General features: G+C 39.2%; 1 protein-coding gene across 1 annotated transcript in view; it reads left to right on the top strand.

Annotated features, from left to right (window-relative positions):
• The window catches only part of PTCHD1 (patched domain containing 1), a 43,607-nt gene that overhangs the window by 5,684 nt on the left and 14,597 nt on the right, over window positions 1–23,326 (top strand). Inside the window, exon 2 of the mRNA XM_032803094.2 lies at window positions 9,506–10,166. Coding sequence (XP_032658985.1) covers window positions 9,506–10,166 — 661 coding nt within the window. The remainder of the gene's footprint in view (window positions 1–9,505; window positions 10,167–23,326) is intronic.

Here is a 23,326-nt window from a genome sequence, read left to right as displayed (position 1 = left end):
TTGAAAATAAAGGGCCAAATCATGCCTTCAGGAAAAGGCTGCAGAAAGAAGGAAAGAATCCTAATGTAAGAGGAAAATGTACGAAAGCAGTAGAAGTGCAAGACATTTGTCATAACAATGTCATGAGGTCAAAATGTGCCTTATGCAAAAACAGAGTGGAATTAAGATATGCAGGTAAGATCCGGGCACAGCCAGGTGAGAAAGAAAAAGAAATAGGAACATGGTGCAAGAACAGCATGGAAATACAAGTGCAGAAACATCAATGTCAGCATTAACTTACAGTGACTTCTGAGTGTGAAAAGAACAACGAGTACTTGTGGCACCTTAGAGACTAACAAATTTGTTTGAGCATAAGCTTTGGTGGGACAAAACCCACTGCATCGGATGCATGCTGTGGAAAATACAGTAGGAAGATATATATACACAGAGGACATGAAAAAATGGGTGTTGCCTTACTAACTATAACGAGAATAATCAGTTAAGGTGAGCTATTATCAGCAGGAGAAAAAAAACTTTTGCAGTGATAATCAGGATGGCCCATTTCCAACAGTTGAGAAGAAAGTGTGAGTAACAGTAGGGGGGAAAAAATTAGCATGGGGAAATAGGTTTTACTTTGTATCAGAAGCAGATCTATCTGTGCTAGGAACCATAAAGTTCCTTTAATTCACAAAGACCACTAATTTACTCCCACACGTGTGCCCCAGTATCCCCTTCTCCTACCACTTAACAATAGCTCCTCCAACTACTCTTGGCCTTAAAGAGGTCCCCTCTGCATTTCTCCTTTGGCCCTTTTGATGATTTTCAACAGCAGCCACTTATCCCTTCCATGGGATGGCAAACATCATGGCACAACTTCAACAGCGTGATACCTCAGGAACAGAGTAGCTTCAAAGGCACAGAACTTTGAGTAATGCTCCTCTTCCAGCGGAGGAGATAACATGGACCAAAGTTTGAATTAAAATGATCGTTGATGACTTTACAGCTTTCCCAAACAGAAAGACAGTTTTATTTGGGCACTTGCCATATATGAAGGCACATACCAAGTTGCCAGCCTACCTTAATAATGACTCAAGAATTAGAATGAGAAGGGGGGGGGGGGACCTAAATCTTCCCATCTGAGTGTTAAAACTGCAGCATTTTATCTTAGCTGCAGCACAAATGTTCTTCTTTCAGATGCTCCAAACAGGAATCTACCTTGGATCTGCCCCATGTGCCTGTTGGAGCAACAGGATCTGAAACAAAATGAAGTGTGTTCAGCACAGTGTAGCACACATTCAAACTGAATTGTCATGACATTAGTTGAAATGAAGACCATATTGGGTACAAAAGCTTTTTTCCTTACATTAGAAAAGAAAATGATGCATAGCAGTCTCCTTAGATATGGAGCCACTAGGAAAATGGATGGAAATATGTATAGTGGAAAAGCACATATTCCTGCTAATACTCAGTTCTTAATGCAAATACTATTAACTTAAATAACTTCCTATATTTTGAAAATCACTGAAGGATTTTAATTACATTGAAAATTGTTTAGTAGTTTGGAACAAATATTCTGTTCCCCCCCATGTTTTGTGCAGATTACAAATACTGCTGGTGAAAACATGACTTGCACCTCTACCCCTATATAACGCTGTCTTCAGGAACCAAAAAATCTTACCGCATTATAGGTGAAACCGCGTTATAGTGAACTTGCTTTGATCTGCAGGAATGTGCAGCCCTCCCCCGCCCCCGAGCGTTATATCGGGGTGGAGGTGTATTTAATTAATTTTAATGTCTCATTCAGAGACTTTACAGTCTGGGTGAATATATGTAGTTCAGTTTCCCATACTATTTGTTTATTACATATTCTCAAGTTACAGGTGAATTGCCTTTTAGTCTTTAGTGTTTCCTTATGAACTGTTATGGTCTGTTGGTTTCATCCATCTGCTTTGTATGCAAGTTACAAATGCATGCTGGAAGTTCTTGTGCAAGACACTGCTTTCCATCGCAGTGGAATCGGGTTCTCAACCTGGGGGTCAGGACCCCTCAGGGGGGTCGTGAGGTCATTACATGGGGGGGTCACGAGCTGTCAACCTCCACCCCAAACCTCACTTGCCTCCAGCATTTATAATGGTGTTAAATATATTAAAAAGTGTGTTTAATTTATTGGGTGGTTGCACTCATAGGCTTGTGATGTGAAAGAGGTCACCAGTAAAGAAGTTTGAGACCTACTGGTGTACACGGTTACTCTAGACACACAAAAGGGAGGCTGAGAGCAGAATCTGGCCCATTGTGAAATGTTTATGGCACAGTTACACATCTTTCCCCTTCATCCTTCATGTGTTTATGTTTTTATAATGAAGAACTCGTATTTAAAACATTGCTAAAGATTCAGCATATCTCTCTGTCTATATTTCTGTCCATATTTGTACAATATGCAAGGTATTTCCCCCTGTAAATTAGGAGTGCTGTGTAAATATGTTCTCTCACTTAACTCAGATGGATGCATTCCTCTTTACTGGGACAATCTTCTGAAAATATTCAATCAAAAAGCACTATGCAAAAATAGATGGAGATCACAGAAGAACAGAATAACTTTACAGTAGTTCAGTAGAGGTTTTTTCCTCTTTTTCCTTTCCATTGGCACAAGTTATCCATAAAAATTACCAACAAAATAAACCAGACAAAGGCAACTTTAATTTAAAATGAAACTATAGGCTTAACTAGTATTGTCAGCCGCAAGCATTCAAAAAAATCATGAGATTGTAAACAATAATACATTTGGAGTTCTTTATTTGCCTTCTGGGTTTTAAGCTTTGCTCCACAGCCAGGAAAGTATACATTTTTTGGTTTTGTTTTTTTATGAAAGTTGAGATGATCAAATAATCAACATGACTTCAGGAGGTTGGGCTTTAAGAGAAACACCAATTATTGTGAGAATCACAATACAATTGCAGGAGTTGGCAACATATACGGTCATCTCCAATACTAACCATCAGATGCCCATTGATCCTGGCATTTAGAAACTAAACGAATTACAGTAAAAAATATATTTGTGATATGACATCGCAAAGATCAGACTCTCATAACAACATATGTCCCTATATTTGTCAAATTACTCATGTTATAGGAGGAAAATATATCCAACTAATTTTATTTAGCTAGTTATTTATCTATCATAGGTCAAGTGACACATAATCCAGTGTGGTGCCATGTATTGTCACCCATAAAATATTACACATCATATTTTTAAAACAAAAACAAATACATTTTTGAAACCCATATGCGGACAGCAAGCTGCAAGCATTGTGTGAATCAGATGAAGTACAGTTCACGCATTACCACTATCCAAATTATGTCTGGCTAGTTTTACACATGCTTAGTTTTAATAATGTGATTCCAGTAAAGTTAGAGTCTCTTTAATGGGAGTTGAATTAGGCCTTAACAGTCGAGTTGATTTTTGGTAACTCATTTGCCTGGAAGTAAATTTATACCAGCCTTAAAACCTGTAACAGATACAGAACTATCTGTGGTTCTTCAGCTGCTTTCCCTGTGCTGTTTAGCCTTAGATTTGATCACAGTACCATGTTGTATAGCGTGGTTTTATGGGATGTTTTGGAATGCATCATTTTGCAAATGAATCAGCAGTTGCAACCCTTTCATCTGGAATATAATTTGTTAACTTTAAAGGGATATTGCTTACTTGACTTTTTAAAATATATCTTTTGATAGAGCCCCATTTACATAGTATGTGCAGACTTCTATATCAGAAAGTTCCTTTTTTAAAAGGGAGGGGAGAGATTTTTCCTCTTTCTGAGTTGAAAAGCGTCTTCTGAATGGGCATAAGAGCAAAAACAAACTCTCCCCTTTCTCCTGAGCATACCCCTGACTACTGCCTCTTTGCTTTCAGTTCCAGCATTGCTGTCACTGATGCTACTGGTTAATGCCCTCTTGCAGTTCCTGGAGAATGACTTCACCATCATCAGAACAGTGAAACTGACTGTAGAGAAAGGTCTTTATTCTCAGTTTCTCCATTCCTGCACTTGAGGCAGATATGGGGGGATTGGGAGCCAAATGTAACTTTAAACTACCTTTACATTTCCCATATTTGGAGCTATGCAGGGACCTAGATGATCACAGTGGTCCCTTCTGGCCTTGGAATCTATGAATTTGTGCCCTGCCCAGCCCCTGCCTTAATGTAAGTTATAGCAGCCTTACATTCTATTTCCCTTTGACCATCTACAGGTCTTGGGGAACAGAAATGTGGGGGGACTGGGAATGTGAATTTCAGATGACAATGTCCCTTTAAGCAAGAAGACTAGAAGGGTGTCAATTACTATTAATTTGTGACAGGAGCACTTTCAGGTACAAGAGCAAAACCAGCATGCTATCATGGCTGAAGTGATGCTATACAGTTCTCATGCACAGTGCTTTGCTGCACCAGCTATATACTGGGTTCTGAAGTTACACTGTTAGTTAACTGAGAAACCTGTACGCCATGACGAACCAGCACTACTTGCCCTTTGAGGATCTGGGATAAAAAATATTTGTGCAGATTATATTCATATTACTTCAGTTCTCCCTTTCTATATATAAGACAATTAGGGATGGGAAAACTGATTAGGAATAAATAAGACTGTCTGACCCGTCCTTAGTCCAAGCTTCGAATGTCACATCTTTTTAAATCCTTATTGCTCACCATTAAACTACTTTGCAATGTCTAAATGTATGCTAATGCTGTCCCAGTTAAACAATAGTCACTACTGTTCGCTAAACTAAACACTTTTCCAAACGGATGTCATAATATACCGTGTTCAAATGAAGTTGTGTATAGTGTAATCATTTAAATTAATAGCACCTTTCAGCACAACACACTTTACATATTCTATATCCTACGAAACAAAGAGGTTGGATTTCTGCTCTAAATAAAAAATTCAATGCAAATCTGACAATCAGGTTCCTAAAATGCCTTCATATAAGGAGAGCCATGGAACTACAACTGTCTCTGGGGAAAAGGGCAGCAGCCAGCTGACACACAGGCTGATAGATCACTGTGGAGAGGGAGATATTCTATGAGGCTGCTGCACCAAACCAAACTCTTCCAGAGTGTTCCTTAGTATACACACACAAGCAAGAGTGGTTTAGTTTCTAAGATGTGTTCTGAAAACAGCACATGGAAAACTGCAGGGTGCTGAATTTATCTGCTTCCAGGATGAAAGTGTGAGTCAACCTTCTTTATGGCTGAAACAGTGCTCAGTGCATGTAGGAGGTGGGGAGGATATGAAGGGAAAGGTGGTTTTATACCACTTTTTCAGCCATCTCTGATTCTAGGCCAGGTAGGGGCCAATTTGGCTCGTGGCACAATTTAGAGCAGCTTCAGTGCTGCTCTAAATTGCACCATCTTGTAACAACCTTCAAGGTCCGTTATACTGTCCAGGGATTGCCAGAGCACAGTGCACTCTGGTTGCTCCCCTTCCTTCCCTGATGCATGCCTGACACAGTCCATATGCTGGCAGAGTAGGGAAGACCAATAGCCATCTCCAGGTTACTTGAGCCTTCTCCTATCCCATCTGTCTGGCTAAGCCAGCATTATAACCCATTTGCTCCGCCAGTACAGCAGAGAAAAGACTGTACTACATGATATGATCTGGTCTCTGAATCAGAAGTGATGGCCTCCAGGGAGCACGAGTATTTCAAATACCATGTTTAGCTACTAGGTTTTTAGTAAAGATAAACAGAATTGTTGGCAGTACAAATTATTTTCTAACCTAAATAAAAGAAGGTTTCAGACATATAAGGAAAGGAAATTCAGCAGAGTTGAGGCAGAATAGGTAAGTAGATACAGAGAGTAAATAACATATATTATTTTAAATTATATAATATATATATTATTTTAAAAGTTATATCATTGTTTAGGGGGTTAAATTGCAGCATCCTACTCTGTGCATCCTTCCACAAAGATATCAGTTGCTAATCTAATGCAGGCAGCAAATAATTCCATTTTTAAAAATCTTTCATTCTTGTCAGCTACACTTCTATAAATGGCATTTGTTTTTACAAACATAGTTGGTGAAATATATTTTCTGGCTGCTACCACAAAAACTCTAAACAGATACCATGAAGTTTAGGGATATATCCTTGAAATAACAGTTGCATTACTTTTCTAACAGAGCAGAAGCCTTTCAACTTGGGACAGTCTTAGAAGACATTCCCTCCTGCATTTTCCTGTGAAGTCTTCTATTTTGTTTTGCAGTACTGTTGTGCAAAAATCTTTAATCACAAATTCCTATTTGTAATCTCTCCATGAGGGAGAATTTAGCCTGCTCACTCTGGTTAACATTATGTCCTTCCAATCCTCTGAAGAGGTTTGTTGGTTCATTTCCTTTTCCCAACCTGGCCTCACATTGTCAATATTGCTCTATAACTTTACAGAAAATTAAAGCTACTCAAGTGCAAGTGAAACAAGCCACATAATTGCAAGACAAACAAGTTCAATGGACAGGAATTTTATATCTTCTTACACATATTGTCTGTATCATCATAAGAATTGAGACAATTTCAACTAGATTTGTCCCGGTAGTGGACTATGTAAGATAATTACAAGATAAATCAGATCGCTGGTAAAATAAATAATACAATGTATGCACATTTTTCAACAAATATGGTGAAATTCTGGCTACTCTGAAGTCAAGGGCTTCCAGTGACTTCCAGAGAGCCAGGATTTCACCCACGGTGTTTAGACAGCTAATCCATCTCCACCATCAGATCCCGCAAGCTCCATTGTTATTGTGGGTACCTTCTCTCATTTTCTTTTTCAATCACAGTTTTTCTTCTACAGAAAACATGTGTGCTAAATATTGCCTCAATTCAGTCCCTTCACTGTCTGTATAAACTGAGAATCTCCCACTCCCTCGGGATTCCGTGGATAGCAGCACATCTAATATAAAGAGGAAGGGATTTTTTTCTTCCCCAGGACAGTGCTCTCTGTCCTGCCAAGCAGCAGGTCAGATTATAATTACTCATCATTTAAAAAAAATTAGAGACATTTCTAATTCAGTCTGTCAACTCATCAGTAAATATGTGCTAATATCCCTGCTTTACAGAGGAGGAAACAAGAGACTTTCCCGACACCAAAGAATCATGAGAACCAAGATCTTTTGATTTACTGCCAAACACCTGCACCTTACAAGCAAGTCACTGAGCTTTTCCATATGTCAGTTTTCCTGCCTTTAAAGTTGACCTCATGAGAACACTTTGCACCTACAGAGGGCTTTTCTATGTACAGATCTCAAAAATGGCAAATGTGGTCAAGCAAGCATGAGTAGACAGCTTTTATAGGCTATACGCACACAAGCACTTAGACCGGATCCTTTTTTTTCTGAGAGGAACTGTACTTGAGTGAATGAGACATGGGTCTATAATCTGGTTCTGTTCACAGCTCTGCCACACATCAAGTGACCTGGTCAAGTTAAGTCAGCTTTGTGCTTCGATTAACCCATCTGAAAAATGTCAATAAAGATATTGTTGGCCTCATGCAAGGAGTCTTGTGACCCTTCACAAAACAGGGATTGGGAAGTATATTGACTTATTAAAACCAGTCAGCAAAAGGGATGGAAATTGAACTTGGGATATTCTGGCTACCCTACACTTCAAGAATCCAAGGGGCCCTTTGAACAGATTCCATTTTTCCCTGAAGCATTTTCACAGAAGTCTTGATCATTTCAGTAATTCAGGGGCCTATGGAGTATAGCACTTTGAGCTAGATCCCCAAGTGAGCCAGAGCAGTGCACCAGATGAGGAAGGGACTGACACCTTTCTACCTTTCTACCAAGCCAGCTCCTGGTGCAAGTTAGAGCAGCCTCAGCACTTTTCTAACTTGCACCAGCCGATGATGGCCCTCCAGGGATTGCTCCGAGAGCCAGGATTGTCAGAGTACGTGACATTCTAGCCCAGAGGTCGGCAACCTTTCAGAAGTGGTGTGCCCAGTCTTCATTTATTCACTCTAATGTAAGTTTTCACATGCCAGTAATACATTTTAATGTTTTTAGAAGGTCTGTTTCTCTAAGTCAATATTATAGAACTAAACTATTGCTGTATGTAAAGTAAATAAGGTTTTTAAAATGTTTAAGAAGCTTCATTTAAAATTAAATTAAAATGCAGAGCCCTCCCAGATTGGTGGCCAGGACCTGGGCAGTGTGAGTGCCACTGAAAATCAGCTCGCGTGCCATCTTCGGCACGCGTACCATAAGTTGCCTACCCCTGTTCTAGCCCAAGCCACTCCCACATCCTGTGTAAAGAGTGGCTATTGTATAGCTGACTTTTCATGGAATCTTGCCTCCTTAAGGCAGGTTTAACTACCCTTTACACCACTACAGCAGCACAAAGAGGACTTAACTGGTGCTGAGGATCTGGCTCTATAAGCTTATCAGGGAATCATATGCAAAATAAACAATATAGTTTGCAAAGAGTCCTAGCCAAGTTAAAACATTTTTTCACCAGAATACTGAATGGGCCTTCACTATACTTAAGGCTATTCCCCTGCCAAATTCCAACCTTCTAACTCCACCTGTTTTAGCTGGAAGCTGGTTCGAAAGAAGTCGCAAGATTTGGTTTTATTTTTCCCATGGGCACAATGCAATTTTTCCATTCTTTCAAAAATAACAGCCTTTTTTGTTCACATTTTCCAGAACAATTCACTTTTGGTCAGAGATTAACCATGGAAACTTTCAGCCTAAACAGGATGCTTCAGAAGGATACAAACACCTCTGAAAAGGAGCTGGGATACAACTGTAATGATAGCAAGCCCCAACCAGCAACTCCTAAAATAAAAAATTTTGCGAGCTAATATGTTCTTCCAGGAGGCTCTAACTTCCATTTTTAGCCTCCCTCATCATCTCAACTCTTTGCTGTAGTTTGGGTGGATAGGACTACCAATTAATGTCAGAACGCTTGGTCATGCTATCCTGACAATCCTGGCACTTAGGACATGCAGCTGTGATCTTTCTATTGTCCTGAGAGAGGGTTAACCCTCCCACTACCAATCAACAGGCCCTACTACACCTCACCCTAGTGGCACATTGAAATGACCTGTCATGTTGCTTTTCTGTACTGCATTCCTGATAGTTGTCTGACGCAGTGGTCATTTAGCAATCCTGATTATTATTACATTGCCATAATGTGGTTGGTCTGTAGCTGTCCCTTTTACTTTACTCGGAAACAAAGCATTCTCGTTTATTGGAATGATATTTTGTTTTGGGAGAGAGTGAACAGCAGGTGCACCTAGCATTTATAGAAGTCAAAACGTAATTGAGTTATGAGTAAAGGACGTTGGGGGGAAATATCAGTACTTTAGTGCATGTTTTGTATTTTTATAATGTGCTTACTATTAATATTGTAGTAATTAGAAATGTTTTTTTGCCAAGATTAAGTAGGAAATGGACTGAGATGGCAAAGCTGCTGTCATTCTACCTGCTATGGTGCACAATTAACTGATGAATAATGTGTGTGATTTTTCTCCCCCTTACAGTTGCACTCAGCTGTGACCAGGATCCAAGTACAAAGACCTGGTTTCAATTACACATTTGCCCATATATGTATCCTGAATAATGACAAGACTTGCATAGTGGATGACATAGTGCATGTACTGGAGGAGCTAAAGTCTGCTCGATCTTCTAATCAAACTAATTTTGTTATCACATATCCAATCACTCACTTAAAGGATGGCAGGGAAGTGTATAATGGGCACCAGCTTGGCGGGGTTACCGTGCACAGCAAAGATCGGGTGAAGTCTGCAGAAGCCATCCAGCTCACCTACTACTTGCAGACGATCAACTCTCTGAATGACATGGTAGCAGAAAAGTGGGAATCCATCTTTTGTGACACTGTCGAACTTTTCCAGAAATCCAACAGGAAAGTCAGAATGTATCCCTTCACTTCGTCTTCGCTGAGGGAGGATTTCCAGAAGACGAGCAGGGTATCAGAACGTTACCTGACCACAAGCCTAGTCCTTGTGGTCACTTTGGCCATACTCTGCTGTTCCATGCAGGATTGTGTCCGCAGCAAACCTTGGCTTGGCCTTTTAGGATTGTTAACGGTGAGCTTAGCCACCCTGACTGCAGCTGGAATCATCAATCTGACTGGTGGGAAATACAATTCCACCTTCCTGGGAATTCCCTTCATCATGTTAGGTAATTATCTCATTCTATTTTTTTGTGGAGGTTTCTGGTTCTTTGACGTATTTCATGGGCAGCAGAAAAGAAGCCAAGCATCACTGCATGAATCCCAGTACCCATTCATTGTGACACTGCAGTGTACTTATCTTCATCATGAATTCATCTGGTATTTGTAATAATAATGCTTATGGACATTAAAAAAAAACACTCCACAGGGACTTGGTTGTTCTGTAGCACCATTTGGTATGACATTCTGCTCATGTGATAGATAGAGACAATTTTGTGCTAGTGGAGTATGTTATCCAAGAGAGGGAAACCAACAGCAGCTTCTCTGTGGAAATTTGATGTTTTTGGTACTCAGCTTTATAAGGAAACCTTTGCACAGGTCCCTTTGGTGAAATTAAAATATCAGCTGCCTTGGTAAATAGAAGGGGCACTTTTCATTTACAGAACAATAACTGTACTCCCTGTGAGTACACACGCTTGTTTTATCATGGGCTTATGTTTTAATCAGTCTGTTTAGGCAATAAAGGCAGTAATAGGCAGTTTCTTTGTGGCATTTCACTTGAAAAATGAATTTGCCAAGGCAGTTTAAGTAGCAATATGCACTGCTAAGTTGCAGAGCTCTGACTCTTGCTGACCAGGCCAGCTCACACCATTCAGCAGCAAGCCTTGCAAATGACAAAGTACTGACAGACTATGAAGATTGTCCTGTGCAGACCTGGGGGTTGGTGGCATTACCACAGGGGTTTGTCTGTCTCTATTTTTATACTCCACTCACCCACCATAATTTTTTGGATATCAAGACAAAGAGAGTCAGATTGTACCTGATCTGAAGTCAGTGGAAAGACTTTTATTGACTTCAGGGGTCTTTTGATTAGGCACATTTTGGGGAAACTTGGCACTAAATCAAAGCAGGCAGAGGACTTCACTAGTGAACGTAAAAAGATAGCTGGAAAGCTCATTCTGTTTGCTTTTGCGTTTTGTTCATGAATGGTAGAAAAGCTTTGTACACTGCAGGTGTCTGATATGTCCTTTTTTTCGCAATATTATTCATTTGTGAAGAATACCTCATGCATTGATTTAATAAGTTTTCCCAGCTGAAAATTAGTGTGCAGTACTACACATTTTCAGCACATGTGAATCTCCAATTACTAAGTCACATCGTGTAGTGATGTTACATATTTCAGTAGGTTTGTTTTATATTCAAAACTAGACCCACTATGATGTGCATATAATATACTTCTGCTCCTGCCATGTTTAATTAAAAGGATGTTACATTTTATAAAGCAGCCATTTAGGTAGAGAATATACGTAGTGGAAAGTAAGTAAACAGAAAGCAGACCCTCAAATGTCACATCAGAGGCAGCATGTAATTCTGATTTTCAAATCACAACCAAAAAATTACAATAAAATGTAACATGATCAAAAGGAAATATCTTGCAGGAATTTTCAGTCACAGGGAGGCTAGCCATCTGCCCTGTTTTCTTATATTTGACTTTATGTAATCTAAAAATGCCTTGATCAAACTAAGGAGATTATGCAAAATATCCTGTTTTTCTGTGTGTGTTATAAAGAGAATATTCACTGCAGAAATTAAATCTAAAAGTTCATCCATAGAAATGAAAGTATTTTGCATGGAGTGACTTTGAAATATAAACTGTTAGCTAGATTAAGGGATCAAAACTTACTCTGCTTGAAGACAGCCTTTTACATTATTAATTCATTGGCAATGAATGTGCTGCGATCTACACGTCTTATGGGGTTGGGGGGGGCGCAGAGTTAACTATGGTTAGTTTGCATGCAGTGTTTTTGTAGTCGAGTTGGTCGCAGGATATTTGAGAGATAAGGTGGGTGAGCTAATATAGTTTAACTCTAGATCTCCTTTGATTGCCAAACGCTATAGACCAAAATTATTTTTTAATTCAAGTGTATTACTGTTTTTAGGAGTGATTTTCTAGCAAGTAATTAAACTTTAAATAACTGTCAGAACCCAATAGCCCATTTCACTTGAATCCTCCATATGCTTTGCATGGATTAATATAAACTCCTGAAAATCAGACATGGACATGAAGGACAGATGTACATTTTTTAATGAGAACTGGTTTAATCAAGTGGACAATTGAAAACACAATTTTTTTTCTTCTGACAGCAAAGTGAAGCAGGACATAGAAAGATTCTGCACAGATTTCAACAAATATTTCACATATATACATTTAAAAAATAAAGCCTCTCATTAGATAACTGAAAGCTAGAGGTGCAATCTAACATTGATTGTAGTGAATGGAGATACTTTCATTTAACTTCAACAAGGACTAGATCAGACCCTAGATTTACTGACCTTCAGAGAATATAGGATTTCTAGTCTGTGGTTTAGTGTGGTATCTACTACTTACCCATGTTTTCTTAGCTGAACATGGGCTCCCATAGTAACACAGTGACCGAAATTGCTAGCATGATCTTGGGATGCATAAACAGGGAAATCTCAAGTAGGAAGTAGAGAGATTATTTTACCTATGTATTTGGCACTGGTGGAATACTGTGTCTAGTTCTGGTGCCCACAATTCAAGAAAGATGTTGAGAAATTAGAGAGGGTTTCAGAGAGCCACGAGAATGATTAAAGGATTACAAAACGTGCCTTATAGTGATAGACTGAAAGAGCTCAATCAATTTAGCTGAACGAAGAGAAAGAGGGCTAAAGGGTGACTTGATTACAGTCTCAAAGTATCTACATGGAGAAAAACTATTTAATAATGGGCTCTTCAGTCTAGCAGAGAAAGGTGTAACATGAACCCAGTGACTGGAAATTGAAACTAGAGAAATTCAGACTGGAAATAAGGTGCAATTTTTTAAAACAGTGAGGAAATTAACCATTGGAACAATTTACCAAGGGTCATGGTGTATTCTCCATCACTGACAGTTTTTAAATCAAGACTGGATATTTTTCTAAAAGATCTACTCTAAGAATTATTTTGGGGAAGTTCTATGGCCTTCTGTGATATACAGAAGGTCAGACTAGATGATCACAGTGGTCCCTTCTGGCTTTGGAATCTATGAATCCATGATCTCATGACTACAAGCAAAAAGTTGACAGAAAAAAAATACTTATTCCTGATTTAAATCCTGATCTTACACAGATGCCACTATGCCACCACTGTGATCAACTACAGCTGGTCAAATAATATTTCTCAAATAATGTATTCATAACATTTCACAATATTTGTCCAGTTATTCACCTAATGTTTTTAGATGATTTTCCCAGTTACATACAGCCACACTGATAATTCAGGTTTCAGAGTGGTAACCATGTTAGTCTGTATCAGCAAAAGCAACGAGAAATCCTTGTGGCATCTTTGAGACTATCAAATTTATTGGGGCATAAGCTTTTGTGGGCTATAACCCACTTCATCAGAGGCGTGGAGTGGAAAATACAGTAGGCACGTATAAAAATACAGCACATGAAAAGATGGAAGTTGCCTTCTAAGGTGCCACAAGGATTCCTTGTTGTTTTTACTGATAATTCAGGCAGTATATTTGCAAAACAAAGTATTAAATTAATTGTGTACTATTTTTAATAGATTATTGACAGATCCTCCTCTTAATTATTTACCTCATGTCAGCCTCAACCCCCTCCAACAGTGAACAATTTGTAGTGCAAAAAAGGTAGCTTCAGTTTCTGTATTTATTGAATTCTTTGCCTCACTAAGTCTTAATTGTGGTGATGGCTTTTATGTTGTGGACAGGCTTCTTTACCACAATTAGGATTCATCAGTTGCTTATTAAAACAAAGCAGAAATCAAATAAAGTCATTGAAACTAACAGGCTTCTGAGATATGCTATTCAGTGAGATTCAGCACTGGTCAGAAGTACAGCAGGAGCCTCTCCGCCTGGTCCCAAAAGGGCAAGGTTCTACTCTCACCATATACGAATGAGGTTTCAGGAACAGGGAGGACAGAAAGAGCTGCAAAGAATGGAATCTTATACAGCACTGATGAGGTGCTGTCTCAGCCATTGAGCTAAATATGGGAATTTTTGCAATAATCTTTGTTTTCACTGTGAACATTTTGCACAGCTCTTAGATAAATGACTGCTTCTTGGAGCAACCAATCCTGGAACCCATAAGAGTAGAGGCAATTCTTGATTTAGTCCTAAGTGGAGCACAGGATCAGGTCCAAGAGGTGAATATAGCTGGACCACTTGGTAATAGTGTCATAATATAATTAAATTTAACATCCCTGTGGCGGGAGAAACATCACAGCAGCCCAACACTGTAGCATTTAATTTCAGAAAGGGGAACTACACAAAAATGAGGAGGTTAGTTAAACAGAAGTTAAAAGATAAAGCACCAAAAGTGAAATCCCTGCAAGCTTCATGGAAACTTTTTAAAGACACCATAATAGAGGCTCAACCTAAATGTATACCCCAAATTAAAAAACATAGTAAGAAAATCAAAAAAGAGCCACTGTGTGCTAAACAACAAAGTAAAAGAAGCAGTGAGAGGCAAAAAGGCATCCTTTAAAAAGTAGAAGTTAAATTCTAGTGAAGAAAATAGAAAGGAGCATAAACTCTGGCAAATGAAGTATAAAAATATAATTAGGAAGGCCAAAAAAGAATTTGAAGTACAGCTAGCCAAGGACTCAAAAAGTAATACCAAAAAAATATTTAAGTACATCAGAAGCAGGAAGCCTGCTAAACAACCAGTGGAGCCACTGGACGATCGAGATGCTAAGGGAGCACTCAAGGACGATAAGGCCATTGCAGAGATACTAAATGAATTCTTTGCATCAGTCTTCACGGTTGAGTATGTGATGGAGATTCCCAAACCTGAGCCATTTTTTTTTTTGGTTGACAAATCTGAGGAACTGTCCCAGATTGAGGTGTCATTAGAGGAGGTTTTAGAACAAATTGATAAACTAAACAGCAATAAGTCACCAGAACCAGATGGTGGTATTCACCCAAGAGTTCTGAAGGAACTCAAACGTGAAATTGCAGGACTACTAACTGTAGTCTGTAACCTATCATTTAAATCAGCTTCTGTACCAAATGATTGGAGGATAGCTAATGTGACACCAATTTTTAAAAAGGGCTCCAGAGGTGACCACAGCAATTAGAGGGCTGTAAGCCTGACTTCAGTACCAGGCAAACTGGTTGAAACTATAGTAAAGAACAAAATTGTCAGACACATAGAGGAACTTATTTTGATGGAGAATAGACAACATGGTATTTGTAAAGGGAACTCATGCCTCACCAATCTACTATAATTCTTTGAGGGGGTCTACAAGCATGTGGACAAGGAGGATCCAGTGGATATAGTGTACTTAGATTTTAAGAAAGTCTTTTACAAGGTCCCTCACCAGGCTCTTAAGCAGAGTAAGAAGTCATGGGATAGGAGGGAAGATCCTCTCATGGATTGGTAACTGGTTAAAAGATAAGAAACAAAAGGTAGAAATAAATGGCCAGTTTTCAGAATGGAGAGAGGTAAATAGTGGTGTCCCCCAGGGGTCTGTACTGTGCCCAGTCCTATTTAACATATTCGTGAATGATCTGAAAGAAGGGGTAAACAGTGAGGTGGCAAAATTTGCAGATGATGCAAAAGTATTCAAGATAGTTAAGTCCCAGGCAAACTGCAAAGAGCTACAAGAGGATCTCAGAACTGGGTGACTGGACAAAAAAATGACAGATGAAATTCAGTGTTGATAAATGCAAAGTAATGCACATTGGAAAACATAATCCAACTATACATATAAAATTATGGGGTCTAAATTAGCTGTTAGAAAAAGATCTTGGATCATTGTGGCTAGTTCTCTAAAAATCTCCACTCAATGTGCAGTGGCAGTCAAAATAGCAAACACAATGTTGGGAATCATTAAGAAAGGGATAGATAATAAGGCAGAAAATGTCATATTGCCTCTATATAAATCCATGGTACGCCCACATCTTGAGTACTGCATTCAGGTGTGGTCACTCCATCTCAAAAAAGATATATTGGAATTGGAAAAGATTCAAAAAAGGGCAACAAAAATTATTAGGGGTATGGAATGGCTGCTGTATGAGGAGAGATTAATAGGACTGGGACTTTTCAGCTTGGAAAAGAGACGACTAAGTGGGGATATGCTAGAGGTCTATAAAATCATGACTGGTGTGGAGAAAGTAAATAAGGAAGTGTTACCTACTCCTTCTCATAACACAAGAACTAGGGGCCACCAAATGAAATTAATAGGCAGCAGGTTTAAAACAAACAAAATGAAATATTTTTTTACACAATGCACAGTGAACCTGTGGAACTCCTTTCCAGAGGATGTTGTGAAGGCCAAGATTATAACAGGGTTCAAAAAAGAACTAGATAAATTCATGGAGGATAGTTACATCAATGGCTATTAGTCAGGATGGGTAGGGATGATGTCTCTAGCCTCTGCCAGAAGCTGTGAATGAGCGACAGGGGAGGGATCACTTGATTACCTGTTCCGTTCATTCCCTCTGGGACACCTGGCATTGGCCACTGTCGGAAGACAGAATACAGGGCTAGATGGACCTTTGGTCTGACCCAGTATGGCCATTCTTATGTTCTTAAAGGTGTTCCTTGCAAAAAAAAATTCTTTTAAAAAAAAGTCAATGAACCAAATTCTGATCTGTTACATCTGTGGAACCCCAGTGGCTTACATGACTTGTCTCAATGTAAGTGGGAGCACAATATCACTGAATAATTTAAACATTATGGCCCCAAATCATCAGCACACTTAAGTATGGGCTTTAATGCTTTGATAAACAGGAATAAAAATATTTAAATGCTTAAAGTTAGATAGTTGAATAATACTTTGCTAAATCAGGGCCTATACACTTTTAAACTCCAGAAGTACGTAATGACAAATCAAATTCTTCATTATTATGTTAAACAAATTATATAGGTGGGCATGAATTACAAAACAGAGATCCAGATTTCGATTCACCATAGCTTCCTCAACCAAAGTTTTGGGGTGTTTGTTATCTGGACCCAGGCCAAAATGTTGTATCGAAATACCGTGGCTCACCATATCTAGTAAGTGTCATTTAATGATTTCTGATCCTTAAAAATATATCCACTTCCTCAGAAGCACTGTGTGTTACATATCAAACCATTTAAAAATAAGCTGTGCTCATGAGACAGTTGACATGTTATATCATATAGCTGTAATGACACATTGATCTTAGACAACTGAAATGAAATTTTCAGTGTTGGTCTTTCTATTTCAAAAAGGCAGTCTGTTATTCCTTTAGAAAAACTATACAGTTTGTTCAAGAAGATTCAGCTCTTTTAAATGACCCCATTCACTGAAAGAAGCATCCATGTAAAATAATTGTGGGATGTCAGACATTGCCAAATATGGGGAGAGATGCAGTAAATGTTCCACTGGCTTATATTTAGCTTCTGATTTAAAAGTGTACTAACGCATTAAAATATGCATGGAAAAAACGGTTCATCAGAAATAAAAATGGCCTGAACTTTCAGCCATCTGTAAACTGATCAAACTTTTTGCTCAGTTTGATAAAATACAGATAAGTTCAGTGCCAACACTCACAGTCCTCTACAATCCTCTTTACTTTTTCAAAACATTGTTTGCAGCCTCAGCAAGTTGAGGAATCTCTGCTGAGCCAGCAGCAATCTTCAAAATATGCAACCTCTCAAACCTCCTTAGGTTCAGAGGAGAAGGTAGTTCACATGGCAATTAAAGGCCTAAAATGTGAAATTTTAGCAGAGTGACAAGACAGAACCCATAAAACAAAATGTCAGGTCAGACACCCTTTTCTTGAATTTCAGCCAGATAAGGTTTGGACTAAAGGAGAGGGAGCTGGAAAGTCTGTGGGTTTATTGACATCTGAAAGAAGCAGATAGAGATGGGACAAGGGGCTATATGAAGTCAAGAAAAGAAAGATGGGGAATTATGTTGATGGGAAGGGAAATGTTGGGTTTAAAAAGCAGGGAGGAATTGGCTGTGTTTGAAGGAGAGAGGGACAAGGACAGAATGTGAAAAAGAAAAATGGAAATGAAAGGAACTCCAAAGGTCTAAAGATGCTCAAGCCTGTGTGTAGCTAAACAAAACCAGGGAGACTATGGAGTGGCAAGAAAAATATGAAGAGCAGTGGAGCATAGCTTAAAATACCAAGTGCAATTTCCTGCACTTTGGAAGATTTTAGACTAAGATTTGAACAAGTACAGATGCCCCCTGACTTATGCAATTGTTCTGTTCCAGAAAGCCTTGCATAACTTGAATTTTGTGTAAGTCAGAAATGTATACCCGTACATTACACAAAAATTTCCGCAACTCAAAAATCCTATTTCTGGCTTATAGAAATTTTTCTGTAAGTGCGAATTTGTGTAAGACGGGTCTTGCATAACCCGGAGAGCGTCTGTAGTCTACCTGCCATTTCTTTGGAACTCTAAAGTAAACTACTAGTGGTGAACTGCATTCTGTTAAAATGTAACCATGCTCAAAAATATCCCAGACTCTAAAAGCACTCATCATATTCTCCATCAGACACAAAACATATTAATATATTCTTTTAAAAACCTCTGTCAGCATTAGTTTTACATACAGAAACATTAGTGTCCCATACCAAGTTCCTGAACAGCGCTCCCAAATTTCCTTCATTCCACATTTAAAGGTACAATACACACAAATGTTTGACTTTGTAGAGTATTTTGCCACCAATCTTTGTCATAAATTAATAAAAATGAGAAGCTTACTGTGTCTCCCTTGTTTTTATTCTTTTCACTCAGCTTTCTTTCCTTCTCTATCAACCTGTCTCTCTTCCTTCTCTGTTTCTCCTAAGCAGAACTTTATCTCCCCTCTCCATGTGTATCTCACCAAGTTTCTGTCCCTCCACCTCTTCCCCTTCCATCTCATTCATTCCTGTTCTCACTTTCCCACAATCTTCACTCCCACATCCCTTTATCCTTCTGAGGTTTGTTTTCCTTTGCTTCCACTCTGTTCTCTGTATCCTGTTTACTGTCCCTCCATGTTCTGTCTTCCAGCTCCCACTTCAACCTTATATTCTGATTTCTCTCCATAAGCTTCCCTCATCATTTTTGCTGTTTTTCCCAGCCTTTGCTTAGGCTCCCATCTCTTTCTTGACTTCACCTTCCATTTCTTTTCCATTCTTCACCAGCTCAGTCATCTGCCCCCAATCTAACTTCAACAAACCCCAGCCTCAACAATCCATCCTCTGCCCCCTAAACTTCTAAAATTGCTACTCTGCCCACAATCCAACCCTTTCCCCTCATCTCCCCAGTGAATACTCTGGCCCTGAACAGTTCTTTGCTCCATCTTCTTCCCCCACTACATCTCTGAATACATATCTGCCTCCTCAGACCCCAATCAGTTCCCCAGTCTGTCCTTTGCCCAACCCATCCCATCCCTGCTTAACCCCAATGCCTCTTCTGCCCACATCTTCATCAATATCCATCCTCTGAACCCCTCAGTCCCTCCTCTGCCTTCCAAGCCAATCTGATCCAGCTGCTTTCTGTCTCCAATTGATTTTTCTGCTTCTCTCACCTCCCTGCTCCCTAATGGATTCTCTACCTACCCCAATCATATTCCTCTTCCAATCCATCTTTTTCCCCTCAATCACTGTAACAAATTCTGTGCCCTCCAATCCATCTTCCACAATCCCTCTCCATCACTCCTGAAGCAATATTTCTAGTCCTTTGATTAGATAAGCATAAATCCCCCCCCTCACAGCCATGCCCATTCAACCTATTCTTTATCTCCAGACAAATTCATCCTCTACCCCACACCCACTGGCAACTGATCACCCATCTTCCCCAAACAGCTGCTGCTCTCCTTCCCTCCATTCCGCCTACCAACTGATCTTCTGCCTTCAGTCCAGTGAGGAAAGCAAATGCAAAGGAGGCACTAACATTTGAAAAGAATGTATTTAAAAATACAAATAGTTCCCAAACATTTTATGCCATGTTCTCCCAGCTCTCTTCAAGTGCAAAGAAAATACGTAGCTAACAAACTATAGTGAGATCCATGGCAAATATTAGTGTAGCAAGAACTGTGTTTTCCCCTATAAAAGGTCAGGAAGCAAGAGTACATTGTACATTGATACAAACCCTGGTCCCAAGTGAAACATGTCAGAGATGGCTCAGTGTGCTGAGTTAGCATGGGTATAGGCATCAGTTTAGGAATACAGTCTTTGAGGCAAAATTAAACATTGTCAGAAACTACCTGGTTTTGATCTCCTGGTGTTTTTCCCATGTTTCATGAAAAAATTTTCCATGTCCATGAAAAAATGTAATCAAAGTTGGGCATGAAACTTTGTTTTAGAAATAGCTTTCTAGAATCTGAACATTTTGAGGAAGTTTTGTGATGCATTTTGAATTTTAAGCTGGGCTGGTCCCTGGGCAGAAAGTGAGGTTACATGGCATATATTAATGTTTGCTGATTGGCTGAGCCTGTCTCGTGTGCTCAAGAGGGTCAGCAGCTCCCATTGGCCCAGAGCAGCGAACCATGGCCAGTGGGAGCCACGATCAGCCAGACCTGCGGACGCTGCAGGTAAACTAACCGGCCCAACCCGCCAGGGGCTTTCCCTAAACAAGCGGTGTCTCAAGTTTGGGAAACACTCCAGTCATAACATCAGTTTCATGATCCTGTTATAAATAATTTTCAAACATAAAATGAGACACCAAATTTGCATGGAATATAAATCATTTGGACCTAAAGTGAATGACATTTCTCAAAATGAGAGACAACTGTGAGGTATGTATAGGCCTGACATCTTCGGGCAATCAGACTTCTTCCATGAAGAGGACACACGAAGTGCTGGGAGGGATAAAGGAAGAGAGTCTGTGACTAGGCCTGTTGGGGCAAGGGTGATTATGTAGGGACAGAGGTCCATGGTGGCTTCGGGGAGTTGTCTGTAAGTTTGGACATTTCAGCTAAGTATCCAAGCTGATCTCTAAACCTGAGGTTTCCTCATCACTAAATTTACTCTGTCTCCTGTTTTTATGAAGTTTTTCAATGTTAAGGGCAGTTTACTGTATTGTTTTCTATGTTAATCTGTTCTGTTCTATTCATTATCCTAGATGCAGGGCAAAAATTATTTAAAGGGATAAAATTAGTGCATTATTGAATTATATTGGTTTCAGTGTTATGAGGCAGATGGGGAAATTGAAAGAGTTTAAGATGCTCCATATTTCAGTAGACCATGGATCCAAAAAAGAAAAAACATAACCCAGAACCAAGGATGTTTTGGCTTCTGAATTCAGATCCAAAACCTGATGCCTAAGATTTTGCCCAAACTAAAATACACCCAGCCTCATTCCATTCTTAGGTATTCCTGTGTGCCATATCCAAAGAGTGGTATTTAGCTGTTCTGTTACACACAAAAATTATTTTTACATAGGCAGGTTGAGATGTCCTCAGTTTTCTTTTTGATTGCTGTTGCTTCAGTTTTATATATTTCATGTAAGGTCTGTCAAGAAAACTCATTTTATTCTCTATGGAGAAGGTCAGCTCACAGTATCTTCTACTTTTGCCTAACACTGTTATTTTATTTAACTTTCATTTGCTAATCTCCAGTACTTTGAATCTCAGTGGGTAGAATAGAAGGAAAAATCGGTAATGCTTTGCATATGGTGACATGACACCAGTGGGAAGCTGTCTGGGAGGTCTGTCTTACTTTGTGCCTGCTGCCCTATGCCAGTTGCTGGCATTCACGTTGGAAGCTCTTCTCTCTTGATTAAACATGGTTCAGTGCCCCTGAATGCTAAGGAAACTTTTTCTGCATGCTTTTGCTGTGTGTCTGGAGTGCCAGGGTCCCCTTATGTTTCCTAGCGCAATGGTTAAAGTCTCTGACATTCTATGCAACTCACCCCATTCCTCATGCAAGGTAAAGTATCCCTAGATATTCTATGGTCCAAACCCCTGCACCATCCTCCATCCTCTGCAGCCACAGTATACTCCTCTCTTCCTCTCTGTATCCATAACAGGTGTGTGGTTAACCAAACAGAATGTTTCTCTTTCTGTTCCTTTCAAGCTCTCTCCTTAGCTAAGAACTCAGCCACAGTACTGTGTGTTGGAGGGAGTTTGCACATTTTTCACACATTTCAATGTGAAAGACCACATTTTCGAGGACACAAATGGCAATTACGCCCCAACTCCTATTGAAAATCAACTTCAGTTAGACCCCTAACTGTCTTTTGTGCCCTTGAAGAACTCCCCTCTATCAGTCCAAAAGTTGATTTTGAAGCGTAGACCAATATTTATTAGTGATCAGCAAATCTCCAAAAACTTTAAGCACAGATTCAGTTCAGAGGAGCACATAAAACATTTGGATCGTCATACATAAATAAATAACCAGACAACTAAAAACATATAGCTAAACAGCAGCACAGTACTTATATTCAAATATTTTTCAATGTGCTAAAAGAAACATATGATCTGACATTTCCACCTCAGCCAGTGCTCTCTCAGAGTGAGTGGAGTAATCCACAAGTTGAAATAGAATTAACATCCTGACATTTAAACACCAAAACAAACCTTTGACATGGGACTACATTGGATTATTTTCTTAAGACAAATATTTGAACTGTAGGAAAAAGTGGCTGTCAAATGGTTTTCTGCTACCAGATTAAATATTCAATTTAAATAAAAACAGATTTTGAACCATATTTTGCCTTGCTTATCTCTGCTTCTCAAAATAAACTTGTCTCTCAGATGTTTTTCTATTTATAAAATGTGCTGACATTTTGCTGTCATAATAACAAATACAAACATTGCATCGGATCAGTATCCAAAAATGAAAGCTCCAAAAGAAACTATTCCAACCCACATCAAAAATAACATCCTCCGAACCCCCAGTCTACTCAATCAGGTCTCTTGACTCTATTGAAGTCAATGGGACTACACAAAGGGCATAAAGCTAGCCATGTGCAAATGTCTTTGCTGGATCAGGGTCATAATACCTATACAATCACCACATGTGGAGCTTTTGTCCATTTATTTTAATTGGGTTTGGTATGCTGCATCATACACTGATTGGGAAACATAATATATGGATAGAGATTTTTTTAGAAGTGGACATGATTAAAATATGTTGTGTTCAAAGTTTAATGACTAAAACATAAATTAGAATCCATCAAATTATATTTTTCTGCTGTTATTGCTCATGATCATGTTAAAACTAGGAAGAGA

This window comes from Chelonoidis abingdonii, chromosome 1 (assembly GCF_003597395.2).
Source record: "Chelonoidis abingdonii isolate Lonesome George chromosome 1, CheloAbing_2.0, whole genome shotgun sequence".
In the NCBI taxonomy this organism is placed as follows: Eukaryota; Metazoa; Chordata; order Testudines; family Testudinidae; genus Chelonoidis; species Chelonoidis abingdonii.
This window is presented reverse-complemented; position numbering and strand designations above follow the sequence as displayed.